At 51.0% G+C, this 13,359-nt stretch overlaps 1 protein-coding gene across 3 annotated transcripts in view; it reads left to right on the top strand.

Annotated features, from left to right (window-relative positions):
- LOC129129188 (S-adenosyl-L-methionine-dependent tRNA 4-demethylwyosine synthase TYW1-like) overlaps positions 1-13,359 on the top strand; it is a 99,933-nt gene that overhangs the window by 33,226 nt on the left and 53,348 nt on the right. For all 3 annotated transcript variants that reach the window (XM_077188771.1, XM_077188770.1, XM_077188772.1), the window contains exon 11: positions 8,744-8,853. In XM_077188771.1, the coding sequence (XP_077044886.1) occupies positions 8,744-8,853 (110 nt within the window). The remainder of the gene's footprint in view (positions 1-8,743; positions 8,854-13,359) is intronic.

Genomic DNA, 13,359 nt, shown 5'->3' with positions numbered 1-13,359 from the left:
ACAGCAGCTGATAAATCCCAGAAGCACTGGGGTAGGAAGAGCCATCCAGGATCACCCAGTCCAACCTGTGCCTGATCCCCACCTTGTTCCCAGCCCAGAGCTCTGAGTGCCACATCCAGCCCTTCCTTGGGCACCTCCAGGGATGGGCACTCCAAACCTCCCTGGGCAGCCCCTGCAGTGCCTGAGCACCCTTTCCATGGGGAAATTCCTGCTGATGTCCCCCCTGAGGCTCCCCTGGCCCAGCCTGAAGCCGTTCCCTCTGCTCCTGTCCCTGTTCCCTGGGAGCACAGCCTGACCCCCCCCGGCTGTCCCCTCCTGTCAGGAGCTGTGCAGAGCCACAAGGGCCCCCCTGAGCCTCCTTTGCTCCAGGCAGGACAACCTGTCTTCAACTCAATGACTTCCCATTGGTCAGGAAAGTCTCCCCTTTCCTCAGAGAAGTGACTTAGTGGTGAATTCCTGAAGGAAAGGAGCTGTGCTGGATCTGAGCTTCTTGAGCACTACTCACTCACTCCTGCCTGGGCTTCCAAGGGAGGTGTGTGCCAGGCTGGGGGAGTGCAGGGTGGGATTGGGAAGAGAGGCTGAGGTTCAGCAGAAATGCCAGCGGTGACGTGAGAGCGCCTGCAGTGGGAGGACAGGGAGGTTGTGCTTTGAGCTCTTTTGTTTTCCACCCTGCTAAATCATCCCATGGGAGCTGTACTTCCTCTGGGATGATTAAACTTAAACCTTAAACCTTACCCCAGGCTGCCAGTAACACCCATTCCATCCCCAGCCTGGGGGATGGTGGTCCAGCATCCCAGTGAGTATTTCCTGGGCAGCCTGAGCCAGTGGAGGATGTCCCTGCCATGGCAGGGGGTGGAATGATATGAGCCTGAAGTTCCCTTCCTACCCAAACCATTCTGAGATTCCATGATAATATTTCCGTGCAAAATCAGGCAAATTCCTCTCTCTGAGTGCCCCTTTCTGTCTTTCATTGTCCTTGGGTTTTAATAATGCAGATATTTCATGGGGGCATTTAAAGGACTTGGGGACAGCTTGAAGGCTGTCTCCCATGTTAAGGTGTGAGCACTGGACACTGGGCATCCTGTGCAGTTTGCATTTGGGAGTCTGTTCCAAGGGGTTTATGGGTGTTCTGGATGGGCTTTCCTCATCCTGGGCTTTCCTGGCTGGGAAGGAGTCAGCAAATGGCACCTTTAATGTGCAGCTTCTGCTTTGCTTCAGAGCAGGGAAGTGCTTGGGAAGGAAAACCTTGTGTCTGTTTTCCAGGTGGTGTGCATGGAGTCCTGCAGTGGGACTGTGCTGGGAGGGACATTGCCCTGCCTGTGCTTGTCCCTCTGTCCCCACACACATCCTAAGGTACATCCTAAACAGCAAACAGGATGAGGGGCTTTGTTCCCAGCATTTCCCAGTTTCTCTTCCAAATGCCCTCATTTGGGAATTTTTGGCAGCAGCCTGGATGAGGAATAGGCTGAATCAGGGAAATCCAGCAGGTGTGAACTGGAGAGTGCAGGAACTGATAAATGAGATGGTACAGATTTATCAATAATTGATAAATCAGTCCATTAGTGTAGAGACGCAGAGAAAGTGGCACTGTTCCCTGTGTCTCTAACTCATCATCCTGTCACTGTCACCTGTCACCTCAGAGGGATCTGGCAGCTGCAGCCTGATGACAACGAGTGCCACAGTGCTGATTTTCCTGCTGGCTACAACCTGAGTGCAAGGAAACAGCTTCCCAGGGCACTGAGCTCAGAGGTTACAGCATTGATTAATTTATTTCCCTGCTCTGGGTGAGGTGGTGGCTGGTGTTGGACTCTCCCATATGGAATGCAGCTGGCTGTCCTCAGCCTCCCCTGGAAACTGGAAGGTTTAAGTTGGAAGATTTAAGGTTCAGTTTGAGGCTCATCCCAGGACATTAAGCTTGACTTAAACCAGAACTGCTGCTGAAAGAAGGTTTCTTTTTGGTGACTTTTCCAGCCCCTGTGCCTGGGCTGCTGCAGCCTTCATGTGGCTGTGAGAGGGATCTTCCCTCCCTCCTTGCCACACCCAATCCCTGCTGATCCTGTGCCACCCCAGCTCCCAAACCCTGCAGTCAGACCTGTCTGTGCTTCTTGTTTTATTCCCCCCACCTTGCAGGTTGTTCAGTGTATGACACTGAGGTGGAACTGCAGGCCCTGATGGCTGGGCAGGATAAACAAGGCAGCTCCTGAGCAGCAGGTGCCATCTGTGCAGACATGTGAAATCCCAGTTTTGATCTGCTGCTGGCACAATGTTCCTCATGCAGGTTTTGTGCTGGGCTCCTCGTGCAGCTCTGCACGCTGCCTTGCAGATAAGGCTGCTGGGATTCTTTCTTCTTGATCTCTTCTTTCAGGATTTTGACATTTGTAGATTCTGCCAATGTTTCCAACTGCACAAGCACCGAGCTCTCCCTGGATGGCTGAAGGAAAGGCCAAGGAGCCTGTTTATTTTCTCTTCCTCACTTTGGCAAGAATGCTGCAGTGCAGCTGCTCTCCCTGGGAGCTGGATATCACTGGAGCTGGCTGGTCCTGACTGACACATTCTGGCTCCAAACCAGTACTCATGGAATCACAGACTGGTTTGGGTTGGGGCCTTAAAGGGCATCAGTTCCAGCTGCTGGGGGCAGGACACCTCCACTGGAGCTCATGGGTGGAGCCAGTATCCAAACATCCTCAGAAAATGAGGGGATTCTGTCAGAGATGTGGCTGCACTCTGCACTGGATGCTCTTCTTGTCCCCCTTGTCCCTGGGAGCTGTCACAGCTGCCAGGGCCCCCTGACTGGCTCGTGCCTCCCTGCCTGTCCCCTTCAGAGAGGCTGGCACTGCAGGGTTGTGGGGCAGCTTTTTGTGGGGACAGGAAAAGCAGACTGGAAGCTGGGCCAGGGCAGGCTCAGGATGGATTTCAGGAAAGGTTCTTCCCCCAGGGCTGTCCAGGGCACTGCCCAGGGAATGGGCACAGCCCCGAGGCTGCCAGAGCTCCAGGGATGCCCAGGGTGGGATTGTTGGGGTGTCTGTGCCGGGCCAGGGGCTGCACTGTGATCTCTGTGATCTCCTGGACTTGGATGATCCCTGTGGTCCCTTCCAGCTCAGGATATTCCATGATTCTTCAAGGTGGATTGCTTGGTGTCCCTCAAGGCTGTTCCATCAAAAGCACTGAGGGGGACATGCTGCACCTGAATTACTGCAACATCTTCAGCCATAATCCTGTCCTCCAAGGGAGTCTGTCCCTCTCCATCCCTGCTCCCAGCTGCTCTCACTGAGGCTGTGTCTCTTTAGTTTAATTGCCTAAATGGAAATGTGCAAGTGACCAAATCTTTTAATCAATTAGAGCAAGTGTGGGTTCGGAGCTCTGTGACACCTCCCTGCAGCACAGGCACCAGGCAGACCTGATTTGATGAGGGTTTTTGGCTCAGTGTCCAAAGCCCAATCAATTATTGTGGAGAGATGAAACAGCTAAATAAGATTTAAATTAATAGGGTTTATTACTTTTGCATCTGAGGAGGAGGCAAACCAGACAGAGTGAAATATCCTGTGAAGAAATTGGCTCGTATTTCTTCTGCTGTAACTTTAATGCTTATACCTGTGCATGGAGGTTTCAGGTTTGCTTCTAGACAGCAACTGAAGTTGTGTTCAGACACTAAATCAGTGGGTGGCCAAAAGCCAGGCATCACAGTAAGCCCTGCAAAATACAGAGATTAAAAATTAATAATCTCTCACAGGAGAAGTACTTAAGGTCTTTAAAAAAATAAGAAGAAACTGAAAACAGATGAAAACCAAAGCTTCTCCTCAGTAACTAACTTGATTCCAGAGGGTAAATTCCTCAGAGAAATGGGGAATATTGATGTCAAAGGAGTGGACACTGCAGGTTTGGAACACCTGGAAGCTGAACCTGAAAGCTCAGAGAGTCTCTGTGCATGTCCAGCCCCCAGTCCTGGTTCTGCCCAGCTGCTGCTCTTTTCTCCCAGATTTCAGTTTGGTTATGGTTTTGTTTCCAGAAGGGATCTATTGTGACCAAGGTTCATCCCTCACATTGGATTCTTCACTGGGTTGTTGAGTTTGGGCCTGTCTGTTTGCCAGGAGCTCCTGAAATGACCAAATAAATGGGGTGAGGGACAGCACATCAATGTGCCCAGGTCTTGCCCCTGGTAAAAAAAAAGGTAAAAAAAAGTCTTGATGCCTTCGTGTGCTGCTCTGCCAGCTCTGTCATCTGAGGCATTTCTAGGAGAAAATGTGTGGGTTGAAATCTCTGATTTTCATTTTATAGCACTCTGTGATCTCCTGGACTTGGACTTCTTAAAGGTCCTGGGAATTGTTACAATCAGCTCCCAAATTTATGGCCTCAGTAGTGAATATAAACAGATTATGAGCTGTGAAATGTCCACACTGGGCCTTGGGTGTCCCTGCAGGGGATGGTGCCAGGTTCAGCAGTCAGTGATGAAGGGCAGTGACTGGGGGCTTTGAAAGTGAATTTGCACATTTTGCCATCCAGGTGAGTTTTGGAATGGTCTGGGAAGCTGTGCTGAGCAGGGTTCAGGGATGGAGTGGGATGGGTGGGCACAGCACAGGACACTGAGCATCACCTGCCTTTCAGGAGATCCTGCTCTTTAAAAAGGGAGCACCTCAGAGCTGGGGTGGAGCTTTTCAGCATGGGGCATCTTCCACCTTTAAGGTTTCAGTTGGAAGAGAATCACAGAATTCTTTTGGTTGGAAAAGCCCTTGAGATCCTCGAGTCCAGTTGTTGCCCCAGCACTGCCACATCTATGGGGCTTTTAAACCTCTCCAGCACTGCCCTGTGACAACCCTTTCCATGAAGAAATTTCCTTTAATATCCAGTCTAAGCCACTCCTGGCACCCTCTGGTCCTGTCAGCCAATTTATCCAGCCTGCTCCAGGGTGACTTTACCCATCCTAGGGAAAACATTTAATTCAGGTTCTGTATCTCAGTCCTGGTCTCTGCCCAGCCCAGGCTGGGCTCCTCCTGGTGCTCTCAGGAGGTGCAGAAGAAAAGGAACAGCCAGGTTTCATTTTGTACAGCAAGAACATTAAGCATGGTTGGCTTGTGCATTGGCCAAGCTTTTTTTGTGGTCTCCCTCTTTCTCCTCCCATCACTCCAGGGAAAGTCCTTGGGATCTCTTTTGTGTGTCCTTTCCTGGTCATGGCTGATGTTTTGCCTTCCCCTTTCTGCTGATGCCCCTGTGTTTTTGTGCTCCTTCTTTTGTTTGCAGCTGGAGGCTCATGAGGCTGCAGAAGAGCAGATTGATTTTGTTGTTTTGTCTTTGCTTTTTATTGCTGCAGTTTGCACTTCTGCCTTGATAGGGCTTCCAAAACTGCCAGTTCTCCTGAAGTTCTTTTCCCTTTAGCTCTTCTCCTCTGGGATCTCCCTGCTGGCTCTCAGGGTTCACTGAGACTGCTTCTTGAACTCTTCTTGTTTTTATTCTGCTCCTGCCCTCCCTGGGAATGGTCTGCTCTGTCCTCTCATGTCACTGCCACCAGCACTTCCTCACCTTCCTGTTCCCCACCAGGTATCACCCTGGCTCAGTCAATGCCTGCAGTAAATGATATTTTATACCTGAGCTGCATCTGCCCTCAGAGCCTCTTAATAACCATTTGCAGAATGCATAAAGCAAAAGCTGATTTATTAAAATAAACCAAGCACTTGGGGAGGCAGATCACAGCCCTGGGGAAGCTGCACCTTCTCAGGGGTCCCAGAACCTGCCAGGGACACTGGGAATGCTGTCCCTGGCTCCTGGTGGATCAGAGGTGAGCTGGGACTGCAGGGAAGCTGGATGGGAGCAGGCTGGGTGTCTGGGGGGATGCCAGGGCAGCCAGCAGGAGCTCCCTGATTGTTCCCTGCAGTTGTGGGGCTGTGGCACTGAGGTGTCTCTGAAGGATCAAACCAAACCTGTTTCACACCTGGAATCTCTGCTAAAATCAAGGTTTTCTGCTGGGTGTGGGTTTGGGTGAGATTTCATTTTACTTGTGATACTTTGGGAAGGTAGGAAGGAATCCCTGACACAAATTCCTGCTCAGTGCTGGTGTAGCCAGAGGTGGGAGCTCACAGAGCCTGGGGGCAGTGGGAAGGTGGCTCTGGTTTCTGTGCTGGGGCTGGGGAACAACCTCCTGAGCCTAAGGCATTACTGCTTTATCCTCCTCTTGGCAGGGAACCTCCTTTTTGCCAAATAAGCAGCTCTGTAGACCTGACCTGGTGTGTTTATTAAACAGTAGGATGTGTTAAAAATGCAGGGCCTGTTGGACACTAATAGCTGTCCAGGGTGCACCCACAGCCTATTGATTTCCTGCCAGCTGGCCCTATTAAATATACAAGGTACAAGTTTTGCAGTTAAACATGGAAGAGTTTTATAAGTGCCTTTTATAGCTGACATTCAGAAAACTTTCCATGTTGCCAGATGGGGAAATAAAGGGGAAATTCAAAAAGCTGTTTTGACTTAAAGGATCCTTGAGGTGGTGAAGTTTAAAAACAGTGTTTGAATCTTTGCTCTTGAAGTGGATGAAGAAATGTTTGGGCCAAAAGCCTCATTTTATTGAGCCTGGGTTTGTGTTTTAGCACTATCAGACAGTGCAGCTGCAGGTGTTTCTCACTTGGGGAGTCCCAGAATCCCATACTGGTTTGGATTGGAAAGAACCTTAAATTCCATCCAGTGCCACCCCTGCCATGGCAGGGACACCTCCCACTGTCCCAGGCTGCTCCAAGCCCTGTCCAGCCTGGCCTTGGGCACTGCCAGGGATCCAGGGGCAGCCCCAGCTGCTCTGGGCACCCTGTGCCAGGGCCTGCCCACCCTCCCAGGGAGGAATTTTTTTCCTGATGCCCAACCCAAACCTACTCTCTCTTGGTTTGAATCCCTCTCCCCTTGTGCAGAGGTCATTGGGAGACTTCTGCTTGTCTCCAGTGAGGACTGGAGCAGCCCCCTCATCCTGAGAAGGTGCTCCCCTGGTCCTTATCCCTCAGTTAAAGGCTGGGAGTCCTGTCCTGATGCCCTGGAACTGGAAGGCTGAATGCAGCTGGAACCTCCCAGGTGTCCCCAGGGCTGGACAGTTTATATGCATTAATTGTTATAGTGACAATGTTAGTAATAGTGCCTTATCTGCTTTACTGTACACAACAAATGGTGAACAAGGCCATCAAAGAAGTTTTTTCCATTCGAGGAAGAAATGTGGGAAATGGATTTGCAAAGAATTCTCAAAGCTTGATGGAAGGCTCACACAGTGTGCATTTGTATGTAAACTTTGAGATAAGAAATGCTGACTTAGAAATGCCATGGAATAGGACAGACATTGTTGAGAGAGAAATGGAACAAGAAACAAATTTCAAAAGATGGCCTTGCAAATAAGACTTTGGATACCTTGGAGAAATAGAGAAATAGAGCTATGAAAGATGCATTGTAGTGGGACCCACAAGGGGTGATTTTAGATGATTGGCTTTAAGGCCTCTACACCATGGTGTGGCAAAAGCTGATAGGCCAAGAAATGCTTACAGTGTATTGTAATTAGGAAATAGTTGGCTTCTGATTGTGATGCTGTGAATTATAACATTTGTATTGTCTCACCCTTCACATGAGACTGAAAATGGAGTAAAAGTTTTTAAAACACCTCTCAGCTGCCCCATCTCTGGGTTAGAACAAGGCATGATCCAGCATCCAGGGATGGTGGAGGGGGTGCAGGAAGCAGAGGTCACCTGGCTGCAAAACAGTGTCAGGAGTGTATTTTGGTGGGCCTTGTTTTCCTGTGCACAGCTGAGTTAATCCAGCAGCAAATTGTGAAGGCACAATTTGCTGCTCTTAATGAGCTCTGTGGGCTGCCAGGGGAAAAACTGGGGGGGCTTTTGGAGCATATTTTGGGATGAAGCAGGAAATGATGGAGAGAGAACAAGGAGGTGAAAACACAGAATTTCATTGACTTCCTTAAGATGATATTTAAGGGCTGGGTGAGCCTCTCATGCTAATAAAGAAAGAAATGAGGAGGAACTCCATGGGTCTTCCAGGTGATTGGGTCGATTTACCTGGGTTGGCTTTTGCTGTTTTCCAAGAAAACAAAATATGGGGAGAGTGATCCTCTCCAGGCAAGGTTGGCTTCCCACCCCTGTGTGACCCAGCAGTTCCTCAGATGGAAGATCTGGGATTTTTCCCCTGCAATCTGCTTGGGTCTGGGGGATTAAAATCTGGGGAATGGCCCAGATCCCCCAGGAATGCATCCCTGGTACAGGGCAGGCTTCCTGCTCTCTTCAGGGGGTTTGGAAGAGCCTGCCCTCATCTGTCCTGGTACCAGAGCACCACACAAAGACCAGGGTAGAAACAAATCCTATCCTCAGGGTGGTGCTTGGTGCCTTTGAAATGAACTAAAAATGGCCTGGGACCTCCTTTCTCCAGAGCTTGGTGCAGCTGTGGACAGAACAGAAAGCAGAAGCAGTTTCCCTTTCTTTACGGAGGTTTTTGCAGACATTATTTTGGCTTAGAAACCTTTCACCTATGCTTCAAAATATCTGTATAAAGTGTGATATTATCCACAAGTCCCATTCCCCCCTCTGGAAGACCAGAGCCTGGAAGGAGAGGGGTGTAAGAGAGGTGTTCAGAAGTGACATCCAGAGGTTGGGGCAGCAGCAGGAGTTGCTGAGCATCTTTTGCTGCTTTGAATGTTGATGCCAAAGTCCCCAGGTGGCAGGTGAGTTCTCCAGGTGGGTTGCAGGTGGCAGTGGGTGACTGTCCCCTCTTCCCTCAGACACCACACGAACCCCGTGGGCACCGAGTGGCGCTGGAGGATGGACCAGCCCGAGCAGATCCTGCAGGAGGCCCTCGAGAAGCACCAGAACATGATCAGGCAGTTCAAAGGTAACTCCTCCTCTGTCCCACCCCTGGGCTCTTAGGGGATAACCAGCAGTGACATCTTCACACAGGTGAGTGTCACAGACACATTCTATGAAAAATCCTTTCTTTAGGATTTTTTCTCCTGAGAAGCCTCAGGAGCAAAATGTAACCAATGGTTATCTGCTGCTGTGGAATGCAACAGGTGCATCTGGGATTGGGCTCATGTGGTTGTTTCTAATTAATGGCCAATCACAGCCCAGCTGGCTCAGACAGAGAGTCCCAGACACAAGCCTTTGTTATCATTCCATTCCTTTTCTATTCTTAGCCAGCCTTCTGGTGAAATCCTTTCTTCTATTCTTTTAGTATTGTTTTAATATAATATATATCATAAAATAATAAATCAGCCTTCTGAAACATGGAGTCAGATCCTCATCTCTTCCCTCATCCTAAGACCCCTGTGAGCACTGTTCACAGGAGAACGTTCTGCTCCTCTGAGAAGGAGGCCTGAACTTCAGGGTGTCAGGAGGATGGGGGAGAAGAAGCTGCTGTGGCTCATTGAATGTCTTCTGAAATGAGGCTCAGCCACTGGATATGTGCTGCTGCCTGGAGGGATCAGAGTGGAGTTGCCTCTGGTGCATCCTGGTAGTTGTCAAATCCTTTCCCTTGGTGTGCACAGAGCCTTCCACAGTGGTTAAAGCCAGCCTGGATGATGAGGGATCCTGGCTCCTCTGGAGGAGGAAGCAAAAGCAATCAGCCTCTTACCTGACAGGAAATACACTGCCAGCACTGACACCCAGCTTTGTGTTACCTGCACTCCTGGGTTATGTTTGTCTCATGAATAATGAAACAGCAGCAAGCAGGGGATTTTGATTTTCAGGAATGATTCAGTACCTGTGGTTGAGACTGAAGCTGCAGTTCCACAGCACCTCTGGGAAGCATTGCAGCTTGCTTCCCACAGAAATTCCCTGGAAGTTTGATATTCTGTGTCTGTAACTGTAGAGAGGGCTGGGGGTTTTGTTTCCCAAATGTGATGATCTGTGCCAAGGTCAGCTGTGTGTGCTGGCAGGGCTGGCCAGCTTGGGAGGACAGCTCCAGGGTCTGCTCTCCCCAGCTGCCTTGAGCTGCACAAATGGAGTGGAACAGCCATAAAACCTGCAGGATGGGCCCTGGCCTTGGCTGTCATTTTGGGAACTTGATTGTTTAGGTTGGCTGTGCTCAAAGAGATTCCAATGGATCCAGGATGTGACAGGCACAAAGCCCTTCTGTCAGCAGAGCAGAGCTGCTCTGCTTCCATCTCTGCAGTTGGATAATGGGTGGAAAAATAGCTCAGGTTAGGGCCCCATGGGCTTCATTCTCCTCACGTGGCTGCTTTGGAGCAGCAGCTCAATGAAGCCTCACTCCTGAGCCTGGGCTTTCTTTGGCACTGTGTCAAACATCCCCTGGGGCAGGGGATGGTGGTGCTGAAACACCCTCAGCAGCTCTGCAGGGAAATCTGGGGGGGTGAGAGGCACACTCAGGGCAGGGCTTTACCCCAGGGGCACCTGGAGAAACACCAGGGTTGAGCCAGTGGATGCAGGGAAGGGTCTGGAGCCCCAGGAGAGGCTGAGGGAGCTGGGCAGGGGCTCAGCCTGGAGCAAAGGAGGCTCAGGGGGCCCTTCTGGCTCTGCACAGCTCCTGACAGGAGGGCACAGCCAGGGGGGGTCGGGCTCTGCTCCCAGGGAACAGGGACAGGAGCAGAGGGAACGGCCTCAGGCTGGGCCAGGGGAGCCTCAGGGGGGATTCTGGGGAAATTTCTTCACTGAAAGGGAGGCCAGGCCGTGTCACAGGCTGTGCAGGGCAGGGGTGGAGTCCCCATCACTGGAAATGTTCAAAATTCATGTGGATGTGGCACTTGGGGACACGGTTTAGTGGTGGCCTTGGCAGTGCTGGGGAATGCTTGGACTCTGATGCTGGAGGTGTTCCCAGCCTCAGTTATTCTGTGCCTCTGAGCACTGGGAGGTTCTGAAGGAGATCAAATCTGTCCATGCTGAAGTCCCACCTGTCTGTTGTCCCTGTCCCCAGAACAAGGGACAACAGACTTGGTTTCTGTTTGGGAGCGTGAAGTTACACATCAAAATGAGCTTGTTCAGCCAGGGTGGGGCCTGGAGAGGTGGGGCCCCTGGTGGCTTTCAGGCCTCTGGAGAAGAGCCATTATCACCCTGCACTGAGGAATAACCTTCTCATTCCCTGACCCTGCTGTCTTCCCAAAATGGGTTGAGGAGAGGGGATGATTATGGATAGACTTTTTAGCATCTGAAATACTGCTGAAGTGTCAGGGGGCCTGTCAGGACATCCCAGTTCTCTCTTTTTGGAGCCTATTTTCTGTTAAACAAATTCATAAATATTATTCAAAATGTGCCTGTGCATCAGAGCACAGTTACCCTTGACCTGGAACTGTGAAAGGAGAAAACAGAAAAGCTCTGGACTAGAGCTGTGCTGTTAAGTGGGAAAAGAAAAGCTGGTTTATTTTTCTAGTGCTAGATAGCAACATTCCTGTCCTAGCTGCTGTGAGTCAAAGGTTTATTAAGGAGAAGAAAAATCAGAAAGAGAAGCCCAGGAGCTCCTGTTCCATGTAGTGAATTTTACATCATTCTTCCCTCAGGTGTGTGAGGAAGTGTTGTTAGGGTGGAAGCAGCAAGAGCCAAATTGAGGAGGAGCAGAGTGAGTGAACTGAGCTGGGGACAGGCAAAGGTTCAGCTCTGGCAGGATCAGAATCCCTGTGTGCAGTGCCAGGCTGGAGGAACGGGCCTGGCTCCTCCAGCCAGCCCAGCAGCTCTGTACAGACACCAGGGGCCCTTATTGGGAGTGGTACTTGAGAAAAACCCCAGCAAAAGCACAGGAAGCACCTGCTGGAGCAGTGAGGTGGCCCAGGCTGCTGTGGGGAGGGGAGGAGGGGAGGGCTGGGCTCTGTCCCCTGTGCTGGCACTGCTGGGGCACCTCCAAGACAGACAGCAAGGGGTGGAGATGTCCAGGGAAGGGAATGGAGCCCCAGGAGGGGCTGAGGGAGCTGGGCAGGGGCTCAGCCTGGAGCAAAGGAGGCTCAGGGGGCCCTTGTGGCTCTGCACAGCTCCTGCCAGGAGGGGACAGCCGGGGGGGTCGGGCTCTGCTCCCAGGGAACAGGGACAGGAGCAGAGGGAACGGCCTCAGGCTGGGCCAGGGGAGGGCAGGGTAAATATTGGGGAAATTCCTTCCTGGAAGGGTTGTCCAGCCCCTGACACAGCTGCCAGGGAGGTGGAGTCCCCATCCCTGGAGGGGTTTATAAACTGTGTGAAATGTGGCACTTGGGGACAGGGGTTAATGGTGACCTTGCAGTGCTGGGGGAATGGTTGGATTCCATCTCCATTTCCCAGCATTAATGTATCTGATCCTGCAGCTGGGCACCCACAGGGACTCCAGAGGTGTCCCAGCAGGGCTGAGGTGTTGGACCCTGGCCCCTGGCATAGACTTTGGGCTGTTTGGGCTTCTGGGGAATCAGAACTCTTAGCCAGGGAGTCCTCAGGGCTGGAGTGTCTGGGGGTGTGGCTCAGCTATCTCCCTGAGCCTTTTGAATTAATTGAGGCTGCTCTTTCCAGTTTTGGAGGCTTTACAGACAGATCCATCCACACACCCATTCCATGGGCCAGAGAAACTGGTGAGCTCATCTGGTGTTTATTCATATAAGCCATTGCAGTAAAAATGGGATTTCCTTTGAAGGACCAGAATTCTTGTGTCCTTTTATCCTTTAGGATACCCTACAGGACAGCCCTCATACTCTGGGTGCCTCTGGCTGATGATAAATCACTTCTGCTTTAGTGTTGCCACAGTTTGTGCTGGGTTTGGAGATCACAGCCATTAAAGCCCCATAATTCTCTCTTGGATTAAATGATGGAGAGACACCTCACTGATATGGAGTGAGGCTGCAAAGTTTATTTGATGGATACATTTTTCTGGGGAGTGACTTGTAAATCTCTGTGTCCTTGCAAAGGGCACACACAGGATGGGAACATAACTCAGGAATGGGAGAGTGGGAGTCTGATAATAAAGGGAAAAGCCAGAAAGAAATGCATGACCTGTCCCAGGAAATCCTCAGAGTACCCATGGATCAGCATGGATAGAGCAGGTCTCTCATCCCCCTGGCCCCCAGGCTCTTGTGGTGCTGCTCAGGTCCTTTCAGGGGTACCAGAGTCAGCCCCCAGCCTCCCCAGGGTGCTGTGCCAGGGGGTGCTGTCTTTTCCCAAGTTAGTGGAGCAGCTGGAATCAGCTTTTCCAGGGAGATGTGCTCTGCTGGGGGCTGATGGCAGGAGCAGAGCCATAGGAATTCAGGAGAGTCCCTGCCCTCCTGGAATCCACCAATCCTGGCAGTTTATCCCTGCCTGGCTGGTGATTTGTGTGCTCAAATGGTTGTGTACAAAGCCACTCCCTGCTCTGGGTGATGTACCAGGTTTGGTGTAAACTGTTTTGGGAAAGTTCTGCTCAAACTTTAGGGGATGTTGGGAGTTTGTTCTTCTGCTT

The sequence above is a fragment of the Agelaius phoeniceus genome, chromosome 20 (assembly GCF_051311805.1).
Source record: "Agelaius phoeniceus isolate bAgePho1 chromosome 20, bAgePho1.hap1, whole genome shotgun sequence".
Lineage (NCBI taxonomy): Eukaryota > Metazoa > Chordata > Aves > Passeriformes > Icteridae > Agelaius > Agelaius phoeniceus.
The sequence above is the reverse complement of the archived record's forward strand: the minus strand, read 5'-3'. Positions and strand labels throughout refer to the sequence as shown.